The sequence below is a fragment of the Heterodontus francisci genome, unplaced genomic scaffold (genome assembly GCF_036365525.1).
Source record: "Heterodontus francisci isolate sHetFra1 unplaced genomic scaffold, sHetFra1.hap1 HAP1_SCAFFOLD_1144, whole genome shotgun sequence".
NCBI classification, from domain to species: domain Eukaryota; kingdom Metazoa; phylum Chordata; class Chondrichthyes; order Heterodontiformes; family Heterodontidae; genus Heterodontus; species Heterodontus francisci.
This window is the reverse complement of record NW_027141520.1, coordinates 49,246-69,080: the sequence shown is the minus strand read 5'-3', so window position 1 is coordinate 69,080 and position 19,835 is coordinate 49,246. Positions and strand designations below refer to the sequence as shown.

At 63.0% G+C, this 19,835-nt stretch overlaps 1 protein-coding gene across 1 annotated transcript in view; it reads left to right on the top strand.

Annotated features, from left to right (window-relative positions):
* The window catches only part of LOC137363978 (trichohyalin-like), a 46,960-nt gene extending 27,481 nt beyond the window's left edge, over positions 1-19,479 (top strand). Inside the window, 12 exon segments of the mRNA XM_068027468.1 lie at positions 250-451; positions 489-601; positions 2,051-2,627; positions 2,976-3,026; positions 4,745-4,903; positions 5,118-5,191; positions 5,645-6,102; positions 6,991-7,407; positions 10,437-10,555; positions 14,585-14,763; positions 16,567-16,741; positions 19,174-19,479. Of these exon segments, the coding sequence (XP_067883569.1) occupies positions 250-451; positions 489-601; positions 2,051-2,627; positions 2,976-3,026; positions 4,745-4,903; positions 5,118-5,191; positions 5,645-6,102; positions 6,991-7,407; positions 10,437-10,555; positions 14,585-14,763; positions 16,567-16,741; positions 19,174-19,479 (2,830 nt within the window).
* Positions 19,480-19,835: the final 356 nt, after the last annotated feature.

The following is a 19,835-nucleotide window of genomic DNA, read 5'->3' as shown; positions in this document are numbered from 1 at the left end:
GCGAGAGAGCGAGAGAGAGCGAGAGAGAGCGAGAGACAGCGAGAGCGCGAGACAGCGAGAGCGCGAGACAGCGAGAGCGCGAGACAGCGAGAGCGCGAGACAGCGAGAGCGCGAGACAGCGAGAGCACGAGAGAGAGCGAGAGCGAGAGCACGAGAAAGCAAGAAGATCGAAAGAGAGTGAAAGCGAGAGAGCGAGACGAGCGCGAGACCGCAAGAGAGAGCAAGAGCACGAGCGAGCGAGAGCGCGAGAGAGCAAGAGCGCGAGAGAGAGCGCGAGAGTGCAAGAGAACGAGACAAATGAAAGAGAGCGAGAGAGCGAGAGCGCGAGAGAGAGCGCGAGAGAGAGCGCGAGAGAGAGCGCGAGAGCGAGCGCGAGAGCGAGCGCGAGAGCGAGAGCGAGCGCGAGAGCGAGCGCGAGAGAGAGCGCGAGAGAGAGCGCGAGAGAGAGCGCGTCAGAGAGCGCGTGAGAGCGCGTGAGAGAGCGCGAGCGCGTGAGAGAGCGCGAGCGCGTGAGAGAGCGAGAGAGGGAGCGCGAGAGGGAACGCGAGTGGGAGCCCGAGTGGGAGTGCGTGGGAGCGAAAGAGAGCGCGAGAGAGCGCGAGTGAGCGAAAGAGAGCGCGAGTGAGCGAAAGAGAGCGCGAGTGAGCGAAAGAGAGCGCGAGTGAGCGAAAGAGAGCACGAGTGAGCGAAAGAGAGCACGAGAGAGCACGAGAGGGAGCGCGAGGGAGCGAGTGAAAGAGAGTGCAAGAGAGCGCGAGTGAGCGAAAGAGAGGACGAGAAAGCGCGAGTGAGTGAGAGAGAGCGAAAGAGAGCGCGAGTGAGCGAAAGAGAGCGAAAAAGAGCGAAAGAGAGCGCGAGAGAGCGAGAGCGCGAGAGAGCGAGAGCGCGAGAGAGCGAGAGCGCGAGAGAGCGAGAGCGCGAGAGAGCGAGAGCCCGAGAGGGCGAGAGCGCGAGAGGGCGAGAGCGCGAGAGAGCGAGAGCGCGAGAGAGCGAGAGAGCGAGAGAGCGAGCGAGAGCAAGAGTGCGCGAGAGCAAGAGTGCAAACGAGTGAGCGCGAGCACGAGAGTGCGTTCGAGAGAGCGAGAGTGCGAGAGCGAGAGAGCGCGAGAGCAAGAGTGCAAGAGTGCAAACGAGTGAGTGTGAGCGCGAGAGTGCGAACAAGAGAGCGAGAGCGAGAGTGCAAACGAGTGAGCGCGAGCACGAGAGTGCTTTCGAGAGAGAGAGAGAGCGAGAGCGCGAGAGAGCGAGAGCGCGAGAGAGCGAGCGAGAGAGCGAGAGCAAGAGTGCGCGAGAGCAAGAGTGCAAACGAGTGAGCGCACGCACGAGAGTGCGTTCGAGAGAGCGAGAGTGCGAGAGCGAGAGAGCGCGAGAGCAAGAGTGCAAGAGTGCAAACGAGTGAGTGTGAGCGCGAGAGTGCGAACAAGAGAGCGAGAGCGAGAGTGCGAGAGTGAGAGTGCGAAAGCGAGAGTGCGAGAGCGAGAGTGCGAGAGCGAGAGTGCGAAAGCGAGAGTGCGAAAGCGAGAGTGCGAGTACGAGAGTGCGAACGAAAGCGCGAGAGAGAGAGCGCGCGAGAGCAAGAGCGCGAGAGAGCGAGGGAGCAAGAGCGTGCGAGAGAGCGAGCGAGCAAGAGCGCACGAGAGAGCGAGAGGGAGCGCGAGGGAGCGCGAGGGAGAGAGCGAGAGAGCAAAAGAGAGCGCGAGTGAGCAAAAGAGAGCGCGAGTGAGCAAAAGAGAGCGCGAGAGAGCGAGAACACGAGAGCGCGCGAGAGAGCGAAAGAGAGCACGACAGCGCGAGAGTAAGAGTGCAAATGAGAGCGCGAGGGCGAGAGCGCGAGAGACAGAGCGCGAAAGCGCGGAAGACAGTGCGCCAGAGAGAGAGCGCGGGAGAGAGAGCACGAGAGAGAGAGCGCGAGAGAGAGAGCGCGAGAGAGAGAGCGCGAGAGAGAGAGCGCGAGAGAGAGAGCGCGAGAGAGAGAGCGCGAGAGAGAGAGCGCGAGAGAGAGAGCGCGAGAGAGAGAGCGCGAGTGGGAGCACGAGTGGGAGCGCGAGAGGGAGCGCGAGTGGGAGCGCGAGTGGGAGCGCGAGAGGGAGCGCGAGAGGGAGCGCGAGAGGGAGCGCGAGTGGGAGCGCGAGAGGGAGCGCGAGTGGGAGCGCGAGTGGGAGCGCGAGTGGGAGCGCGAGAAGGAACGCGAGAAGGAACGCGAGTGGGAGCGCGAGAGGGAACGCGAGTGGGAGCGCGAGAAGGAGCGCGAGAGAACGCGAAGAGAGAGAGAGGCAGCGAGAGAGCGCGAGAGAGAGAGACCGAGAGCGAAAGCGCGAGAGAGAGAGCGAGTCCGCAAGAGAGCACGACCACAAGAGAGCGAGAACGCCACTGAGAGCGAGAGCGCCACCGAGAGCGAGAGCGTCACCGAGAGCGAGAGAGCGAGAGCGCGAGAGAGCAAGAGAGCAAGAGAGCAAGAGAGCAAGAGCGCGAGAGAGCGAGAGCGAGAGAGAGCGCAAGAGAGCGAGAAAGCAATAGAGAGCGAGAGAGAGCGAGAGAGAGCGCGAGAGAGCGAGAGAGAGCGAGAGAGAGCGAGAGAGAGCGAGAGACAGCGAGAGACAGCGAGAGACAGCGAGAGACAGCGAGAGCGCGAGACAGCGAGAGCGCGAGACAGCGAGAGCGCGAGACAGCGAGAGCGCGAGACAGCGAGAGCGCGAGAGAGAGCGAGAGCGAGAGCACGAGAAAGCAAGAAGATCGAAAGAGAGTGAAAGCGAGAGAGCGAGACGAGCGCGAGACCGCAAGAGAGAGCAAGAGCACGAGCGAGCGAGAGCGCGAGAGAGCAAGAGCGCGAGAGAGAGCGCGAGAGTGCAAGAGAACGAGACAAATGAAAGAGAGCGAGAGAGCGAGAGCGCGAGAGAGAGCGCGAGAGAGAGCGCGAGATAGAGCGCGAGAGAGAGCGCGAGAGCGAGCGCGAGAGCGAGCGCGAGAGCGAGCGCGAGAGCGAGAGCGAGCGCGAGAGCGAGCGCGAGAGAGAGCGCGACAGAGAGCGCGAGAGAGAGCGCGTCAGAGAGCGCGTGAGAGCGCGTGAGAGAGCGCGAGCGCGTGAGAGAGCGAGAGAGGGAGCGCGAGAGGGAACGCGAGTGGGAGCCCGAGTGGGAGTGCGAGGGAGCGAAAGAGAGCGCGAGAGAGCGCGAGTGAGCGAAAGAGAGCGCGAGTGAGCGAAAGAGAGCGCGAGTGAGCGAAAGAGAGCGCGAGTGAGCGAAAGAGAGCACGAGTGAGCGAAAGAGAGCACGAGAGAGCACAAGAGGGAGCGCGAGGGAGCGAGTGAAAGAGAGTGCAAGAGAGCGCAAGTGAGCGAAAGAGAGGACGAGAAAGCGCGAGTGAGTGAGAGAGAGCGAAAGAGAGCGCGAGTGAGCGAAAGAGAGCGAAAAAGAGCGAAAGAGAGCGCGAGAGAGCGTGAGCGCGAGAGAGCGAGAGCGCGAGAGAGCGAGAGCCCGAGAGGGCGAGAGCGCGAGAGGGCGAGAGCGCGAGAGAACGAGAGAGCGAGAGAGCGAGCGAGAGCAAGAGTGCGCGAGAGCAAGAGTGCAAACGAGTGAGCGCGAGCACGAGAGTGCGTTCGAGAGAGCGAGAGTGCGAGAGCGAGAGAGCGCGAGAGCAAGAGTGCAAACGAGTGAGTGTGAGCGCGAGAGTGCGAACAAGAGAGCGAGAGCGAGAGTGCAAACGAGTGAGCGCGAGCACGAGAGTGCTTTCGAGAGAGAGAGAGAGCGAGAGCGCGAGAGAGCGAGAGCGCGAGAGAGCGAGCGAGAGAGCGAGAGCAAGAGTGCGCGAGAGCAAGAGTGCAAACGAGTGAGCGCGCGCACGAGAGTGCGTTCGAGAGAGCGAGAGTGCGAGAGCGAGAGAGCGCGAGAGCAAGAGTGCAAGAGTGCAAACGAGTGAGTGTGAGCGCGAGAGTGCGAACAAGAGAGCGAGAGCGAGAGTGCGAGAGTGAGAGTGCGAAAGCGAGAGTGCGCGAGCGAGAGTGCGAGAGCGAGAGTGCGAAAGCGAGAGTGCGAAAGCGAGAGTGTGAGAACGAGAGTGCGAACGAAAGCGCGAGAGAGAGAGCGCGCGAGAGCAAGAGCGCGAGAGAGCGAGGGAGCAAGAGCGTGCGAGAGAGTGAGCGAGCAAGAGCGCACGAGAGAGCGAGAGGGAGCGCGAGGGAGCGCGAGGGAGAGAGCGAGAGAGCAAAAGAGAGCACGAGTGAGCAAAAGAGAGCGCGAGTGAGCAAAAGAGAGCGCGAGTGAGCGAAAGAGAGCGCGAGTGAGCGAAAGAGAGCACGAGAGAGCACGAGAGGGAGCGCGAGGGAGCGAGTGAAAGAGAGTGCAAGAGAGCGCGAGTGAGCGAAAGAGAGGACGAGAAAGCGCGAGTGAGTGAGAGAGAGCGAAAGAGAGCGCGAGTGAGCGAAAGAGAGCGAAAAAGAGCGAAAGAGAGCGTGAAAGAGCGTGAGCGCGAGAGAGCGAGAGCGCGAGAGAGCGAGAGCGCGAGAGAGCGAGAGCGCGAGAGAGCGAGAGCCCGAGAGGGCGAGAGCGCGAGAGGGCGAGAGCGCGAGAGAGCGAGAGCGCGAGAGAGCGAGAGAGCGAGAGAGCGAGCGAGAGCAAGAGTGCGCGAGAGCAAGAGTGCAAACGAGTGAGCGCGAGCACGAGAGTGCGTTCGAGAGAGCGAGAGTGCGAGAGCGAGAGAGCGCGAGAGCAAGAGTGCAAGAGTGCAAACGAGTGAGTGTGAGCGCGAGAGTGCGAACAAGAGAGCGAGAGCGAGAGTGCAAACGAGTGAGCGCGAGCACGAGAGTGCTTTCGAGAGAGAGAGAGAGCGAGAGCGCGAGAGAGCGAGAGCGCGAGAGAGCGAGCGAGAGAGCGAGAGCAAGAGTGCGCGAGAGCAAGAGTGCAAACGAGTGAGCGCACGCACGAGAGTGCGTTCGAGAGAGCGAGAGTGCGAGAGCGAGAGAGCGCGAGAGCAAGAGTGCAAGAGTGCAAACGAGTGAGTGTGAGCGCGAGAGTGCGAACAAGAGAGCGAGAGCGAGAGTGCGAGAGTGAGAGTGCGAAAGCGAGAGTGCGAGAGCGAGAGTGCGAGAGCGAGAGTGCGAAAGCGAGAGTGCGAAAGCGAGAGTGCGAGAACGAGAGTGCGAACGAAAGCGCGAGAGAGAGAGCGCGCGAGAGCAAGAGCGCGAGAGAGCGAGGGAGCAAGAGCGTGCGAGAGAGCGAGCGAGCAAGAGCGCACGAGAGAGCGAGAGGGAGCGCGAGGGAGCGCGAGGGAGAGAGCGAGAGAGCAAAAGAGAGCGCGAGTGAGCAAAAGAGAGCGCGAGTGAGCAAAAGAGAGCGCGAGAGAGCGAGAACACGAGAGCGCGCGAGAGAGCGAAAGAGAGCACGACAGCGCGAGAGTAAGCGTGCAAATGAGAGCGCGAGGGCGAGAGCGCGAGAGACAGAGCGCGAAAGCGCGGGAGACAGTGCGCCAGAGAGAGAGCGCGGGAGAGAGAGCACGAGAGAGAGAGCGCGAGAGAGAGAGCGCGAGAGAGAGAGCACGAGAGAGAGAGCGCGAGAGAGAGAGCGCGAGAGAGAGAGCGCGAGAGAGAGAGCGCGAGAGAGAGAGCGCGAGAGAGAGAGCGCGAGTGGGAGCACGAGTGGGAGCGCGAGAGGGAGCGCGAGTGGGAGCGCGAGTGGGAGCGCGAGAGGGAGCGCGAGAGGGAGCGCGAGTGGGAGCGCGAGAGGGAGCGCGAGTGGGAGCGCGAGTGGGAGCGCGAGAGGGAGCGCGAGTGGGAGCGCGAGAGGGAGCGCGAGTGGGAGCGCGAGTGGGAGCGCGAGTGGGAGCGCGAGAAGGAACGCGAGAAGGAACGCGAGTGGGAGCGCGAGAGGGAACGCGAGTGGGAGCGCGAGAAGGAGCGCGAGAGAACGCGAAGAGAGAGAGAGGCAGCGAGAGAGCGCGAGAGAGAGAGACCGAGAGCGAAAGCGCGAGAGAGAGAGCGAGTCCGCAAGAGAGCACGACCACAAGAGAGCGAGAACGCCACCGAGAGCGAGAGCGCCACCGAGAGCGAGAGCATCACCGAGAGCGAGAGAGCGAGAGCGCGAGAGAGCAAGAGAGCAAGAGAGCAAGAGAGCAAGAGCGCGAGAGAGCGAGAGCGAGAGAGAGCGCAAGAGAGCGAGAAAGCAATAGAGAGCGAGAGAGAGCGAGAGAGAGCGCGAGAGAGCGAGAGAGAGCGAGAGAGAGCGAGAGAGAGCGAGAGACAGCGAGAGACAGCGAGAGACAGCGAGAGACAGCGAGAGACAGCGAGAGCGCGAGACAGCGAGAGCGCGAGACAGCGAGAGCGCGAGACAGCGAGAGCGCGAGACAGCGAGAGCGCGAGAGAGAGCGAGAGCGAGAGCACGAGAAAGCAAGAAGATCGAAAGAGAGTGAAAGCGAGAGAGCGAGACGAGCGCGAGACCGCAAGAGAGAGCAAGAGCACGAGCGAGCGAGAGCGCGAGAGAGCAAGAGCGCGAGAGAGAGCGCGAGAGTGCAAGAGAACGAGACAAATGAAAGAGAGCGAGAGAGCGAGAGCGCGAGAGAGAGCGCGAGAGAGAGCGCGAGATAGAGCGCGAGAGAGAGCGCGAGAGCGAGCGCGAGAGCGAGCGCGAGAGCGAGCGCGAGAGCGAGAGCGAGCGCGAGAGCGAGAGCGAGCGCGAGAGCGAGCGCGAGAGAGAGCGCGAGAGAGAGCGCGAGAGAGAGCGCGTCAGAGAGCGCGTGAGAGCGCGTGAGAGAGCGCGAGCGCGTGAGAGAGCGCGAGCGCGTGAGAGAGCGCGAGCGCGTGAGAGAGCGAGAGAGGGAGCGCGAGAGGGAACGCGAGTGGGAGCCCGAGTGGGAGTGCGAGGGAGCGAAAGAGAGCGCGAGAGAGCGCGAGTGAGCGAAAGAGAGCGCGAGTGAGCGAAAGAGAGCGCGAGTGAGCGAAAGAGAGCGCGAGTGAGCGAAAGAGAGCGCGAGTGAGCGAAAGAGAGCACGAGTGAGCGAAAGAGAGCACGAGAGAGCACGAGAGGGAGCGCGAGGGAGCGAGTGAAAGAGAGTGCAAGAGAGCGCAAGTGAGCGAAAGAGAGGACGAGAAAGCGCGAGTGAGTGAGAGAGAGCGAAAGAGAGCGCGAGTGAGCGAAAGAGAGCGAAAAAGAGCGAAAGAGAGCGCGAGAGAGCGTGAGCGCGAGAGAGCGAGAGCGCGAGAGAGCGAGAGCGCGAGAGAGCGAGAGCGCGAGAGAGCGAGAGCCCGAGAGGGCGAGAGCGCGAGAGGGCGAGAGCGCGAGAGAGCGAGAGAGCGAGAGAGCGAGCGAGAGCAAGAGTGCGCGAGAGCAAGAGTGCAAACGAGTGAGCGCGAGCACGAGAGTGCGTTCAAGAGAGCGAGAGTGCGAGAGCGAGAGAGCGCGAGAGCAAGAGTGCAAACGAGTGAGTGTGAGCGCGAGAGTGCGAACAAGAGAGCGAGAGCGAGAGTGCAAACGAGTGAGCGCGAGCACGAGAGTGCTTTCGAGAGAGAGAGAGAGCGAGAGCGCGAGAGAGCGAGAGCGCGAGAGAGCGAGCGAGAGAGCGAGAGCAAGAGTGCGCGAGAGCAAGAGTGCAAACGAGTGAGCGCGCGCACGAGAGTGCGTTCGAGAGAGCGAGAGTGCGAGAGCGAGAGAGCGCGAGAGCAAGAGTGCAAGAGTGCAAACGAGTGAGTGTGAGCGCGAGAGTGCGAACAAGAGAGCGAGAGCGAGAGTGCGAGAGTGAGAGTGCGAAAGCGAGAGTGCGCGAGCGAGAGTGCGAGAGCGAGAGTGCGAAAGCGAGAGTGCGAAAGCGAGAGTGTGAGAACGAGAGTGCGAACGAAAGCGCGAGAGAGAGAGCGCGCGAGAGCAAGAGCGCGAGAGAGCGAGGGAGCAAGAGCGTGCGAGAGAGTGAGCGAGCAAGAGCGCACGAGAGAGCGAGAGGGAGCGCGAGGGAGCGCGAGGGAGAGAGCGAGAGAGCAAAAGAGAGCGCGAGTGAGCAAAAGAGAGCGCGAGTGAGCAAAAGAGAGCGCGAGAGAGCGAGAACACGAGAGCGCGCGAGAGAGCGAAAGAGAGCACGACAGCGCGAGAGTAAGAGTGCAAATGAGAGCGCGAGGGCGAGAGCGCGAGAGACAGAGCGCGAAAGCGCGGGAGACAGTGCGCCAGAGAGAGAGCGCGGGAGAGAGAGCACGAGAGAGAGAGCGCGAGAGAGAGAGCGCGAGAGAGAGAGCACGAGAGAGAGAGCACGAGAGAGAGAGCGCGAGAGAGAGAGCGCGAGAGAGAGAGCGTGAGAGAGAGAGCGCGAGAGAGAGAGCGCGAGTGGGAGCACGAGTGGGAGCGCGAGAGGGAGCGCGAGTGGGAGCGCGAGAGGGAGCGCGAGTGGGAGAGCGAGAGGGAGCGCGAGTGGGAGCGCGAGAGGGAGCGCGAGAGGGAGCGCGAGTGGGAGCGCGAGTGGGAGCGCGAGTGGGAGCGCGAGAAGGAACGCGAGAAGGAGCGCGAGAGAACGCGAAGAGAGAGAGAGGCAGCGAGAGAGCGCGAGAGAGAGAGACCGAGAGCGAAAGCGCGAGAGAGAGAGCGAGTCCGCAAGAGAGCACGACCACAAGAGAGCGAGAACGCCACCGAGAGCGAGAGCACCACCGAGAGCGAGAGCGTCACCGAGAGCGAGAGAGCGAGAGAGCGAGAGCGCGAGAGAGCAAGAGAGCAAGAGAGCAAGAGAGCAAGAGAGCAAGAGAGCAAGAGAGCAAGAGCGCGAGAGAGCGAGAGCGAGAGAGAGCGCAAGAGAGCGCGAGAGAGCGCGAGAGAGCGCGAGAGAGCGTGAGAGAGCGCGAGAGAGCGCGAGTGAGCGCGAGTGAGCGCGCGTGAGCGAAAGAGAGCGCGAGTGAGCGAAAGAGAGTGAAAAAGAGCGAAAGAGAGCGCGAGAGAGCGAGAGCGCGAGAGAGCGAGAGCACGAGAGAGCGAGAGCGCGAGAGAGCGAGCGAGAGAGCGAGAGCGAGAGCAAGAGAGTGCGAGAGCGAGAATGCGAGAGCGAGAGAGCGCGAGAGCAAGAGTGCAAGAGTGCAAATGAGTGAGTGTGAGCGCGAGAGTGCGAACAAGAGAGCGACAGCGAGAGTGCGAGAGCGAGAGTGCGAAAGCGAGAGTGCGAGAGCAAGAGTGCGAATGAGAGCGCGAGAGAGAGAGCGCGCGAGAGCAAGAGCGCGAGAGAGCGAGGGAGCAAGAGCGTGCGAGAGAGCGAGCGAGCAAGAGCGCACGAGAGAGCGAGAGGGAGCGCGAGGGAGCGCGAGGGAGAGAGCGAGAGAGCGAAAGAGAGCGCGAGAGAGCGCAAGTGAGCCAAAGAGTGCACGAGAGAGCGGGAGTGAGCGAAAGAGAGCGCGAGAGGGAGCGCGAGAGGGAGCACAAGGGAGCGCGAGGGAGCACGAGGGAGCGAGAGGGAGCGCGATGGAGCGAGAGGTATCGCGATGGAGCGAGCGAGAGAGCAAGAGTGCGAAAGAGAGCGCGAGTGAGCGAAAGAGAGTGCAAGAGAGCGCGAGTGAGCGAAAGAGAGCGCGAGTGAGTGAAAGAGAGCGCGAGTGAGCGAAAGAGAGTGCGAGTGAGCGAAAGAGAGCGCGAGTGAGCAAAAGAGAGCGCGAGAGAGCGAGAATGCGAGAGCGCGCGAGAGAGCGAAAGAGAGCACGACAGCGCGAGAGTAAGAGTGCAAACGAGAGCGCGAGGGCGAGAGGGCGAGAGACAGAGCGCGAAAGCGCAGGAGACAGAGCGCCAGAGGGAGAGCGCGGGAGAGAGAGCACGAGAGAGAGAGAGCGCGGGAGAGAGAGCGCGGGAGAGAGAGCGCGGGAGAGAGAGCGCGGGAGAGAGAGCGCGGGAGAGAGAGCGCGGGAGAGAGAGCGCGGGAGAGACAGCGCGAGAGAGACAGCGCGAGAGAGACAGCGCGAGAGAGACAGCGCAAGAGAGCGAGAGAGCAAGAGAGAGCGAGAGAGAGCGAGAGAGAGCGCGAGAGAGCGAGAGAGTGCGAGAGACAGTGAGAGCACGAGACAGCGAGAGCGCGAGACAGCGAGAGCGCGAGACAGAAATAGCGCGAGACAGCAATAGCGCGAGACATCGAGAGCGCGAGACAGCAATAGCGCGAGACAGCAATAGCGCGAGACAGCAATAGCGCGAGACATCGAGAGCGCGAGACAGCGAGAGCGCGAGACAGCGAGAGCGCGAGACAGCGAGAGCGCGAGACAGCGAGAGCGCGAGAGTGCGAGAGCAAGAGTGCGAACGAGAGCGCGAGAGCACGAGAGCGCGAGAGAGAGCGAGAGCGAGAGCACGAGAGAGCAAGAAGAGCGAAGGAGAGAGAAAGCGAGAGAGCGAGATGAGCGCGAGACCGCAAGAGAGAGCAAGAGCACGAGCGAGCGAGAGCGCGAGAGAGCAAGAGTGCGAGAGAGAGCGCGAGAGTGCAAGAGAACGAGACAAACGAAAGAGAGCGAGAGCGCGAGAGAGAGCGCGAGAGAGAGCGCGAGAGAGAGCGCGAGAGAGAGCGCGAGAGAGAGCGCGAGAGAGAGCGCGAGAGAGAGCGCGAGAGAGAGCGCGTCAGAGAGCGCGAGAGAGAGCGCGTCAGAGAGCGCGTCAGAGAGCGCGAGCGCGTGAGAGAGCGCGTGAGAGAGCGAGAGCGCGTGAGAGAGCGCGAGTGAGCGAAAGAGAGTGCAAGAGAGCGCGAGTGAGCGAAAGAGAGCGCGAGTGAGCGAAAGAGAGCGCGAGTGAGCGAAAGAGAGTGCGAGTGAGCGAAAGAGAGCGCGAGTGAGCAAAAGAGAGCGCGAGAGAGCGAGAATGCGAGAGCGCGCGAGAGAGCGAAAGAGAGCACGACAGCGCGAGAGTAAGAGTGCAAACGAGAGCGCGAGGGCGAGAGGGCGAGAGACAGAGCGCGAATGCGCAGGAGACAGAGCGCCAGAGGGAGAGCGCGGGAGAGAGAGCACGAGAGAGAGAGAGCGCGGGAGAGAGAGCGCGGGAGAGAGAGCGCGGGAGAGAGAGCGCGGGAGAGAGAGCGCGGGAGAGAGAGCGCGGGAGAGAGAGCGCGGGAGAGAGAGCGCGGGAGAGAGAGCGCGGGAGAGAGAGCGCGAGAGAGAGAGCGCGAGAGAGACAGCGCGAGAGAGACAGCGCGAGAGAGACAGCGCGAGAGAGACAGCGCAAGAGAGCGAGAGAGCAAGAGAGAGCGAGAGAGAGCGAGAGAGAGCGCGAGAGAGCGAGAGAGTGCGAGAGACAGTGAGAGCACGAGACAGCGAGAGCGCGAGACAGCGAGAGCGCGAGACAGAAATAGCGCGAGACAGCAATAGCGCGAGACATCGAGAGCGCGAGACAGCAATAGCGCGAGACAGCAATAGCGCGAGACAGCAATAGCGCGAGACATCGAGAGCGCGAGACAGCGAGAGCGCGAGACAGCGAGAGCGCGAGACAGCGAGAGCGCGAGACAGCGAGAGCGCGAGAGTGCGAGAGCAAGAGTGCGAACGAGAGCGCGAGAGCACGAGAGCGCGAGAGAGAGCGAGAGCGAGAGCACGAGAGAGCAAGAAGAGCGAAGGAGAGAGAAAGCGAGAGAGCGAGATGAGCGCGAGACCGCAAGAGAGAGCAAGAGCACGAGCGAGCGAGAGCGCGAGAGAGCAAGAGTGCGAGAGAGAGCGCGAGAGTGCAAGAGAACGAGACAAACGAAAGAGAGCGAGAGCGCGAGAGAGAGCGCGAGAGAGAGCGCGAGAGAGAGCGCGAGAGAGAGCGCGAGAGAGAGCGCGAGAGAGAGCGCGAGAGAGAGCGCGTCAGAGAGCGCGAGAGAGAGCGCGTCAGAGAGCGCGTCAGAGAGCGCGAGCGCGTGAGAGAGCGCGTGAGAGAGCGAGAGCGCGTGAGAGAGCGAGAGCGCGTGAGAGAGCGAGAGCGCGTGAGAGAGCGAGAGAGGGAGCGCGAGAGGGAACGCGAGAGGGAGCCCGAGAGGGAGCGCGAGGGAGCGAAAGAGAGCACGAGAGAGCGCGAGTGAGTGAAAGAGAGCGCGAGTGAGCGAAAGAGAGCGCGAGTGAGCGAAAGAGAGCACGAGAGAGCACGAGAGGGAGCACGAGGGAGCAAGTGAAAGAGAGTGCAAGAGAGCGCGAGTGAGCGAAAGAGAGGATGAGAAAGCGCGAGTGAGTGAGAGAGAGCGAAAGAGAGCGCGAGTGAGCGAAAGAGAGCGCGAGTGAGCGAAAGAGAGCGCGAGTGAGCGAAAGAGAGCGCGAGAGAGCGAGAGCGCGAGAGAGCGAGAGCGCGAGAGAGCGAGAGCGAGAGCAAGAGAGTGCGAGAGCGAGAATGCGAGAGCAAGAGTGCGCGAGAGCAAGAGTGCAAACGAGTGAGTGCGAGCACGAGAGTGCGTTCGAGAGAGCGAGAGAGCGAGAGAGCGAGATAGCGAGAGCGCGAGAGAGCGAGAGCGCGAGAGAGCGAGAGCGCGAGAGCGCGAGAGAGCGAGAGAGCGAGCGAGAGAGCGAGAGCGAGAGCAAGAGAGTGCGAGAGCGAGAATGCGAGAGCAAGAGTGCGCGAGAGCAAGAGTGCAAACGAGTGAGCGCGAGCACGAGAGTGCGTTCGAGAGAGCGAGAGTGCGAGAGCGAGAGAGCGTGAGAGCAAGAGTGCAAGAGTGCAAACGAGTGAGTGTGAGCGCGAGAGTGCGAACAAGAGAGCGAGAGCGAGAGTGCGAGAGCGAGAGTGCGAAAGCGAGAGTGCGAAAGCGAGAGTGCGAGAGCGAGAGTGCGAGAGCGAGAGTGCGAGAGCGAGAGTGCGAGAGCGAGAGCGAGAGTGCGAACGAAAGCGCGAGAGAGAGAGCGCGCGAGAGCAAGAGCGCGAGAGAGCGAGGGAGCAAGAGCGTGCGAGAGAGCGAGCGAGCAAGAGCGCACGAGAGAGCAAGAGGGAGCGCGAGGGAGCGCGAGGGAGAGAGCGAGAGAGCAAAAGAGAGCGCGAGAGAGCGCAAGTGAGCCAAAGAGAGCACGAGAGAGCGGGAGTGAGCGAAGGAGAGCGCGAGAGGGAGCGCGAGAGGGAGCGCTAGAGGGAGCGCTAGAGGGAGCGCTAGAGGGAGCGCTAGAGGGAGCGCTAGAGGGAGCGCAAGGGAGCGCGAGGGAGCGAGAGGGAGTGAGAGGGAGCACGATGGAGCGAGAGGTATCGCGATGGAGCGAGCAAGAGAGCAAGAGTGCAAAAGAGAGCGCGAGTGAGCGAAAGAGGGCGCAAGAGAGCGCGAGTGAGCGAAAGAGAGCGCGAGTGAGCGAAAGAGAGCGCGAGTGAGCGAAAGAGAGCGCGAGTGAGCAAAAGAGAGCGCGAGTGAGCAAAAGAGAGTGCGAGAGAGCAAGAACGCGAGAGCGCACGAGAGAGCGAAAGAGAGCACGACAGCGCGAGAGTAAGAGTGCAAACGAGAGCGCGAGGGCGAGAGTGCGAGAGACAGAGCGCGAAAGCGCGGGAGACATTGCGCCAGAGAGAGAGCGCGGGAGAGAGAGCACGAGAGAGAGAGCGCGGGAGGGAGAGCGCGGGAGGGAGAGCGCGGGAGAGAGAGCGCGGGAGAGAGAGCGCGGGAGAGAGAGCGCGGGAGAGAGAGCGCGGGAGAGACAGCGCGAGAGAGACAGCGCGAGAGAGACAGCGCGAGAGAGACAGCGCGAGAGAGACAGCGCGAGAGAGACAGCGCGAAAGAGACAGCGCGAGAGAGACAGCGCGAAAGAGACAGCGCGAAAGAGACAGCGCGAAAGAGACAGCGCGAAAGAGACAGCGCGAGATGGACAGCGCGAGAGGGACAGCGCGAGAGGGACAGCGCGAGAGGGACAGCGCGAGAGGGACAGCGCGAGAGGGACAGCGCGAGAGGGACAGTGCGAGAGGGACAGCGCGAGAGAGACAGCGCGAGAGAGACAGCGCGAGAGAGACAGCGCAAGAGAGACAGCGCAAGAGAGCGAGAGAGCAAGAGAGAGCGAGAGAGAGCGCGAGAGAGCGAGAGAGTGCGAGAGACAGTGAGAGCACGAGACAGCGAGAGCGCGAGACAGCGAGAGCGCGAGACAGAAATAGCGCGAGACAGCAATAGCGCGAGACATCGAGAGCGCGAGACAGCAATAGCGCGAGACAGCAATAGCGCGAGACAGCAATAGCGCGAGACATCGAGAGCGCGAGACAGCGAGAGCGCGAGACAGCGAGAGCGCGAGACAGCGAGAGCGCGAGAGTGCGAGAGCAAGAGTGCGAACGAGAGCGCGAGAGCACGAGAGCGCGAGAGAGAGCGAGAGCGAGAGCATGAGAGAGCAAGAAGAGCGAAGGAGAGAGAAAGCGAGAGAGCGAGATGAGCGCGAGACCGCAAGAGAGAGCAAGAGCACGAGCGAGCGAGAGCGCGAGAGAGCAAGAGCACGAGAGAGAGCGCGAGAGTGCAAGAGAACGAGACAAACGAAAGAGAGCGAGAGCGCGAGAGAGAGCGCGAGAGAGAGCGCGAGAGAGAGCGCGAGAGAGAGCGCGAGAGAGAGCGCGAGAGAGAGCGCGAGAGAGAGCGCGTCAGAGAGCGCGAGAGAGAGCGCGAGAGAGAGCGCGAGAGAGAGCGCGTCAGAGAGCGCGTCAGAGAGCGCGAGCGCGTGAGAGAGCGCGTGAGAGAGCGAGAGCGCGTGAGAGAGCGAGAGCGCGTGAGAGAGCGAGAGCGCGTGAGAGAGCGAGAGAGGGAGCGCGAGAGGGAACGCGAGAGGGAGCCCGAGAGGGAACGCGAGAGGGAGCGTGAGAGGGAGCGCGAGAGGGAGCGCGAGTGGGAGCCCGAGTGGGAGCGCGAGGGAGCGAAAGAGAGCACGAGAGAGCGCGAGTGAGTGAAAGAGAGCGCGAGTGAGCGAAAGAGAGCGCGAGTGAGCGAAAGAGAGCACGAGAGAGCACGAGAGGGAGCACGAGGGAGCAAGTGAAAGAGAGTGCAAGAGAGCGCGAGTGAGCGAAAGAGAGGACGAGAAAGCGCGAGTGAGTGAGAGAGAGCGAAAGAGAGCGCGAGTGAGCGAAAGAGAGCGCGAGTGAGCGAAAGAGAGCGCGAGAGAGCGAGAGCGCGAGAGAGCGAGAGCGCGAGAGAGCGAGAGCGCGAGAGAGCGAGAGCGAGAGCAAGAGAGTGCGAGAGCGAGAATGCGAGAGCAAGAGTGCGCGAGAGCAAGAGTGCAAACGAGTGAGTGCGAGCACGAGAGTGCGTTCGAGAGAGCGAGAGAGCGAGAGAGCGAGAGAGCGAGAGCGCAAGAGAGCGAGAGCGCGAGAGAGCGAGAGCGCGAGAGCGCGAGAGAGCGAGAGAGCGAGCGAGAGAGCGAGAGCGAGAGCAAGAGAGTGCGAGAGCGAGAATGCGAGAGCAAGAGTGCGCGAGAGCAAGAGTGCAAACGAGTGAGCGCGAGCACGAGAGTGCGTTCGAGAGAGCGAGAGTGCGAGAGCGAGAGAGCGTGAGAGCAAGAGTGCAAGAGTGCAAACGAGTGAGTGTGAGCGCGAGAGTGCGAACAAGAGAGCGAGAGCGAGAGTGCGAGAGCGAGAGTGCGAAAGCGAGAGTGCGAAAGCGAGAGTGCGAAAGCGAGAGTGCGAGAGCGAGAGTGCGAGAGCGAGAGTGCGAGAGCGAGAGTGCGAGAGCGAGAGTGCGAACGAAAGCGCGAGAGAGAGAGCGCGCGAGAGCAAGAGCGCGAGAGAGCGAGGGAGCAAGAGCGTGCGAGAGAGCGAGCGAGCAAGAGCGCACGAGAGAGCGAGAGGGAGCGCGAGGGAGCGCGAGGGAGAGAGCGAGAGAGCAAAAGAGAGCGCGAGAGAGCGCAAGTGAGCCAAAGAGAGCACGAGAGAGCGGGAGTGAGCGAAGGAGAGCGCGAGAGGGAGCGCGAGAGGGAGCGCTAGAGGGAGCGCTAGAGGGAGCGCTAGAGGGAGCGCTAGAGGGAGCGCAAGGGAGCGTGAGGGAGCGAGAGGGAGTGAGAGGGAGCACGATGGAGCGAGAGGTATCGCGATGGAGCGAGCGAGAGAGCAAGAGTGCGAAAGAGAGCGCGAGTGAGCGAAAGAGGGCGCAAGAGAGCGCGAGTGAGCGAAAGAGAGCGCGAGTGAGCGAAAGAGAGCGCGAGTGAGCGAAAGAGAGCGCGAGTGAGAAAATGAGAGTGCGAGAGAGCGAGAACGCGAGAGCGCACGAGAGAGCGAAAGAGAGCACGACAGCGCGAGAGTAAGAGTGCAAACGAGAGCGCGAGGGCGAGAGTGCGAGAGACAGAGCGCGAAAGCGCGGGAGACATTGCGCCAGAGAGAGAGAGCGCGGGAGAGAGAGCACGAGAGAGAGAGTGCGGGAGAGAGAGCGCGAGAGAGAGAGCGCGAGAGAGCGAGCGCGAGAGAGAGAGCGCGAGAGAGAGAGCGCGAGAGAGAGAGCGCGAGAGAGACAGCGCGAGAGAGAGAGCGCGAGAGAGACAGCGCGAGAGAGAGAGCGCGAGAGAGACAGCGCGAGAGAGCGAGAGAGAGCGCGAGAGAGCGAGAGAGAGCGAGAGAGAGCGCGAGAGAGCGAGAGAGAGCGAGAGACAGTGAGAGCACGAGACAGCGAGAGCGCGATACAGCGAGAGCGCGAGACAGCAATAGCGCGAGACAGCGAGAGCGCGAGACAGCGAGAGCGCGAGAGTGTGAGAGCAAGAGTGCGAACGAGAGCGCGAGAGCGAGAGCGCGAGAGAGAGCGAGAGCGAGAGCACGAGAGAGCAAGAAGAGCGAAAGAGAGCGAAAGCGAGAGAGCGAGACGAGCGCGAGACCGCAAGAGAGAGCAAGAGCACGAGCGAGCGAGAGCGCGAGAGAGCAAGAGCGCGAGAGAGAGCGTGAGAGTGCAAGAGAACGAGACAAACGAAAGAGAGCGCGAGAGAGAGCGCGAGAGAGAGCGCGAGAGAGAGCGTGAGAGAGAGCGCATCAGAGAGCGCGTCAGAGAGCGCGTGAGAGAGCGCGTGAGAGAGCGAGAGCGCGTGAGAGAGCGAGAGAGGGAGCGCGAGAGAGAACGCGAGAGGGAGCGCGAGAGGGAGCGCGAGAGGGAGCGCGAGAGGGAGCGCGAGTGGGAGCGCGAGTGGGAGCGCGAGTGGGAGCGAGAGAGGGAGTGCGAGGGAGCGAAAGAGAGCGCGAGAGAGCGCGAGTGAGCGCGAGAGAGCGCGAGAGAGCGCGAGTGAGCGCGAGTGAGCGAAAGAGAGCGCGAGTGAGCGAAAGAGAGCACGAGAGAGCACGAGAGGGAGCGCGAGTGAGCGAAAGAGAGGACGAGAAAGCGCGAGTGAGTGAGAGAGAGCGCGAGTGAGCGCAAGAGAGTGAGGGAGCGATAGGGAGCGCGCGGGAGCGATAGGGAGCGCGAGGGAGCGCGAGGGAGCGCGAGGGAGCGTGAGGGAGCGAGAGGAGCGTGAAGGAGCGAGAGGAGCGCCAAGGAGCGAGCGAGAGCGCGCGAGAGAGCGCGAGAGAGCGCGAGAGAGCGCGAGTGAGCGAAAGAGAGCGCGAGTGAGCGAAAGAGAGCGCGAGTGAGTGAAAGAGAGCGCGAGAGAGCGAGAGTGAGCGAAAGAGAGCGCGAGAGAGCGCGAGTGAGCGAAAGAGAGCGGGAGAGAGCGCGAGTGAGCGAAAGAGAGCGGGAGAGAGCGCGAGTGAGCGAAAGAGAGCGCGAGAGAGCGCGAGAGAGCGCGAGAGAGCGAGAGCGAGAGCGCGAGAGAGCGAGAGCGCGAGAGAGCGAGAGAGCGAGAGAGCGAGAGCGCGAGAGAGCGAGAGCGCGAGAGAGCGAGAGAGCGAGAGAGCAAGAGCGCGAGAGAGCGAGGGAGCAAGAGCGCGAGGGAGCAAGAGCGCGAGAGAGTGTGAGAAAGAGCGAGAGAGCGAGAGCGCGAGAGAGCGAGAGAGCGAGAGAGAGAGACCGAGAGCGAAAGCACGAGAGAGAGAGCGAGTCCGCAAGAGAGCATGACCACAAGAGAGCGAGAGTGCAACCGAGAGCGAGAGTGCGAGAGCAAGAGTGCGAATGAGAGCGTGAGAGAGAGAGCGCGCGAGAGCAAGAGCGCGAGAGAGCGAGGGAGCAAGAGCGTGCGAGAGAGCGAGCGAGCAAGAGCGCACGAGAGAGCGAGAGGGAGCGCGAGGGAGCGCGAGGGAGAGAGCGAGAGAGCGAAAGAGAGCGCGAGAGAGCGCAAGTGAGCCAAAGAGAGCACGAGAGAGCGGGAGTGAGCGAAAGAGAGCGCGAGAGGGAGCGCGAGAGGGAGCACAAGGGAGCGCGAGGGAGCACGAGGGAGCAAGAGGGAGCACGAGGGAGCGAGAGGGAGCAAGAGGGAGCGCGATGGAGCGAGAGGTATCGCGATGGAGCGAGCGAGAGAGCAAGAGTGCGAAAGAGAGCGCGAGTGAGCGAAAGAGAGTGCAAGAGAGCGCGAGTGAGCGAAAGAGAGCGCGAGTGAGCGAAAGAGAGCGCGAGTGAGCGAAAGAGAGCGCGAGTGAGCAAAAGAGAGCGCGAGTGAGCAAAAGAGAGCGCGAGAGAGCAAAAGAGAGCGCGAGAGAGCAAAAGAGAGCGCGAGAGAGCGAGAACGCGAGAGCGCGCGAGAGAGCGAAAGAGAGCACGACAGCGCAAGAGTAAGAGTGCAAACGAGAGCGCGAGGGCGAGAGCGCGAGAGACAGAGCGCGAAAGCGCGGGAGACAGAGCGCCAGAGGGAGAGCGCGGGAGAGAGAGCACGAGAGAGAGAGCGCGGGAGAGAGAGCGCGGGAGAGAGAGCGCGGGAGAGAGAGCGCGGGAGAGAGAGCGCGGGAGAGAGAGCGCGGGAGAGAGAGCGCGGGAGAGAGAGCGCGGGAGAGAGAGCGCGGGAGAGAGAGCGCGAGAGAGACAGCGCGAGAGAGACAGCGCGAGAGAGACAGCGCGAGAGAGACTGCGCGAGTGGGACAGCGCGAGAGGGACAGCGCGAGAGGGACAGCGCGAGAGGGACAGCGCGAGAGGGACAGCGCGAGAGGGACAGCGCGAGAGGGACAGCGCGAGAGAGACAGCGCGAGAGAGACAGCGCGAGAGAGACAGCGCGAGAGAGACAGCGCGAGAGAGACAGCGCGAGAGAGACAGCGCAAGAGAGACAGCGCAAGAGAGACAGCGAGAGCGCGAGACAGCGAGAGCGCGAGAGTGCGAGAGCGCGAGAGTGCGAGAGCAAGAGTGCGAACAAGAGCGCGAGAGCGAGAGCGCGAGAGAGAGCGAGAGCGAGAGCACGAGAGAGCAAGAAGAGCGAAGGAGAGCGAAAGCGAGAGAGCGAGACGAGCGCGAGACCGCAAGAGAGAGCAAGAGCACGAGCGAGCGAGAGCGCGAGAGAGCAAGAGCGCGAGAGAGAGCGCGAGAGTGCAAGAGAACGAGACAAACGAAAGAGAGCGAGAGCGCAAGAGAGAACGCGAGAGGGAGCCCGAGAGGGAACGCGAGAGGGAGCGTGAGAGGGAGCGCGAGAGGGAGTGCGAGTGGGAGCCCGAGTGGGAGCCCGAGTGGGAGCGAAAGAGAGCGCGAGATAGCGCGAGTGAGCGAAAGAGAGCGCGAGTGAGCGAAAGAGAGCACGAGAGAGCACGAGAGGGAGCACAAGGGAGCGAGTGAAAGAGAGTGCAAGAGAGCGCGAGTGAGCGAAAGAGAGGACGAGAAAGCGCGAGTGAGTGAGAGAGAGCGAAAGAGAGCGCGAGTGAGCGAAAGAGAGCGCGATTGAGCGAAAGAGAGCGAAAAAGAGCGAAAGAGAGCGCGAGAGAGCGAGAGCGCGAGAGAGCGAGAGCGCGAGAGAGCGAGAGCGCGAGAGCGAGAATGCGAGAGCAAGAGTGCGCGAGAGCAAGAGTGCAAACGAGTGAGCGCGAGCACGAGAGTGTGTTCGAGAGAGCGAGAGAGCGAGAGCGCGAGAGAGCGAGAGTGCGAGAGAGCGAGCGAGAGAGCGAGAGCGAGAGCAAGAGAGTGCGAAAGCGAGA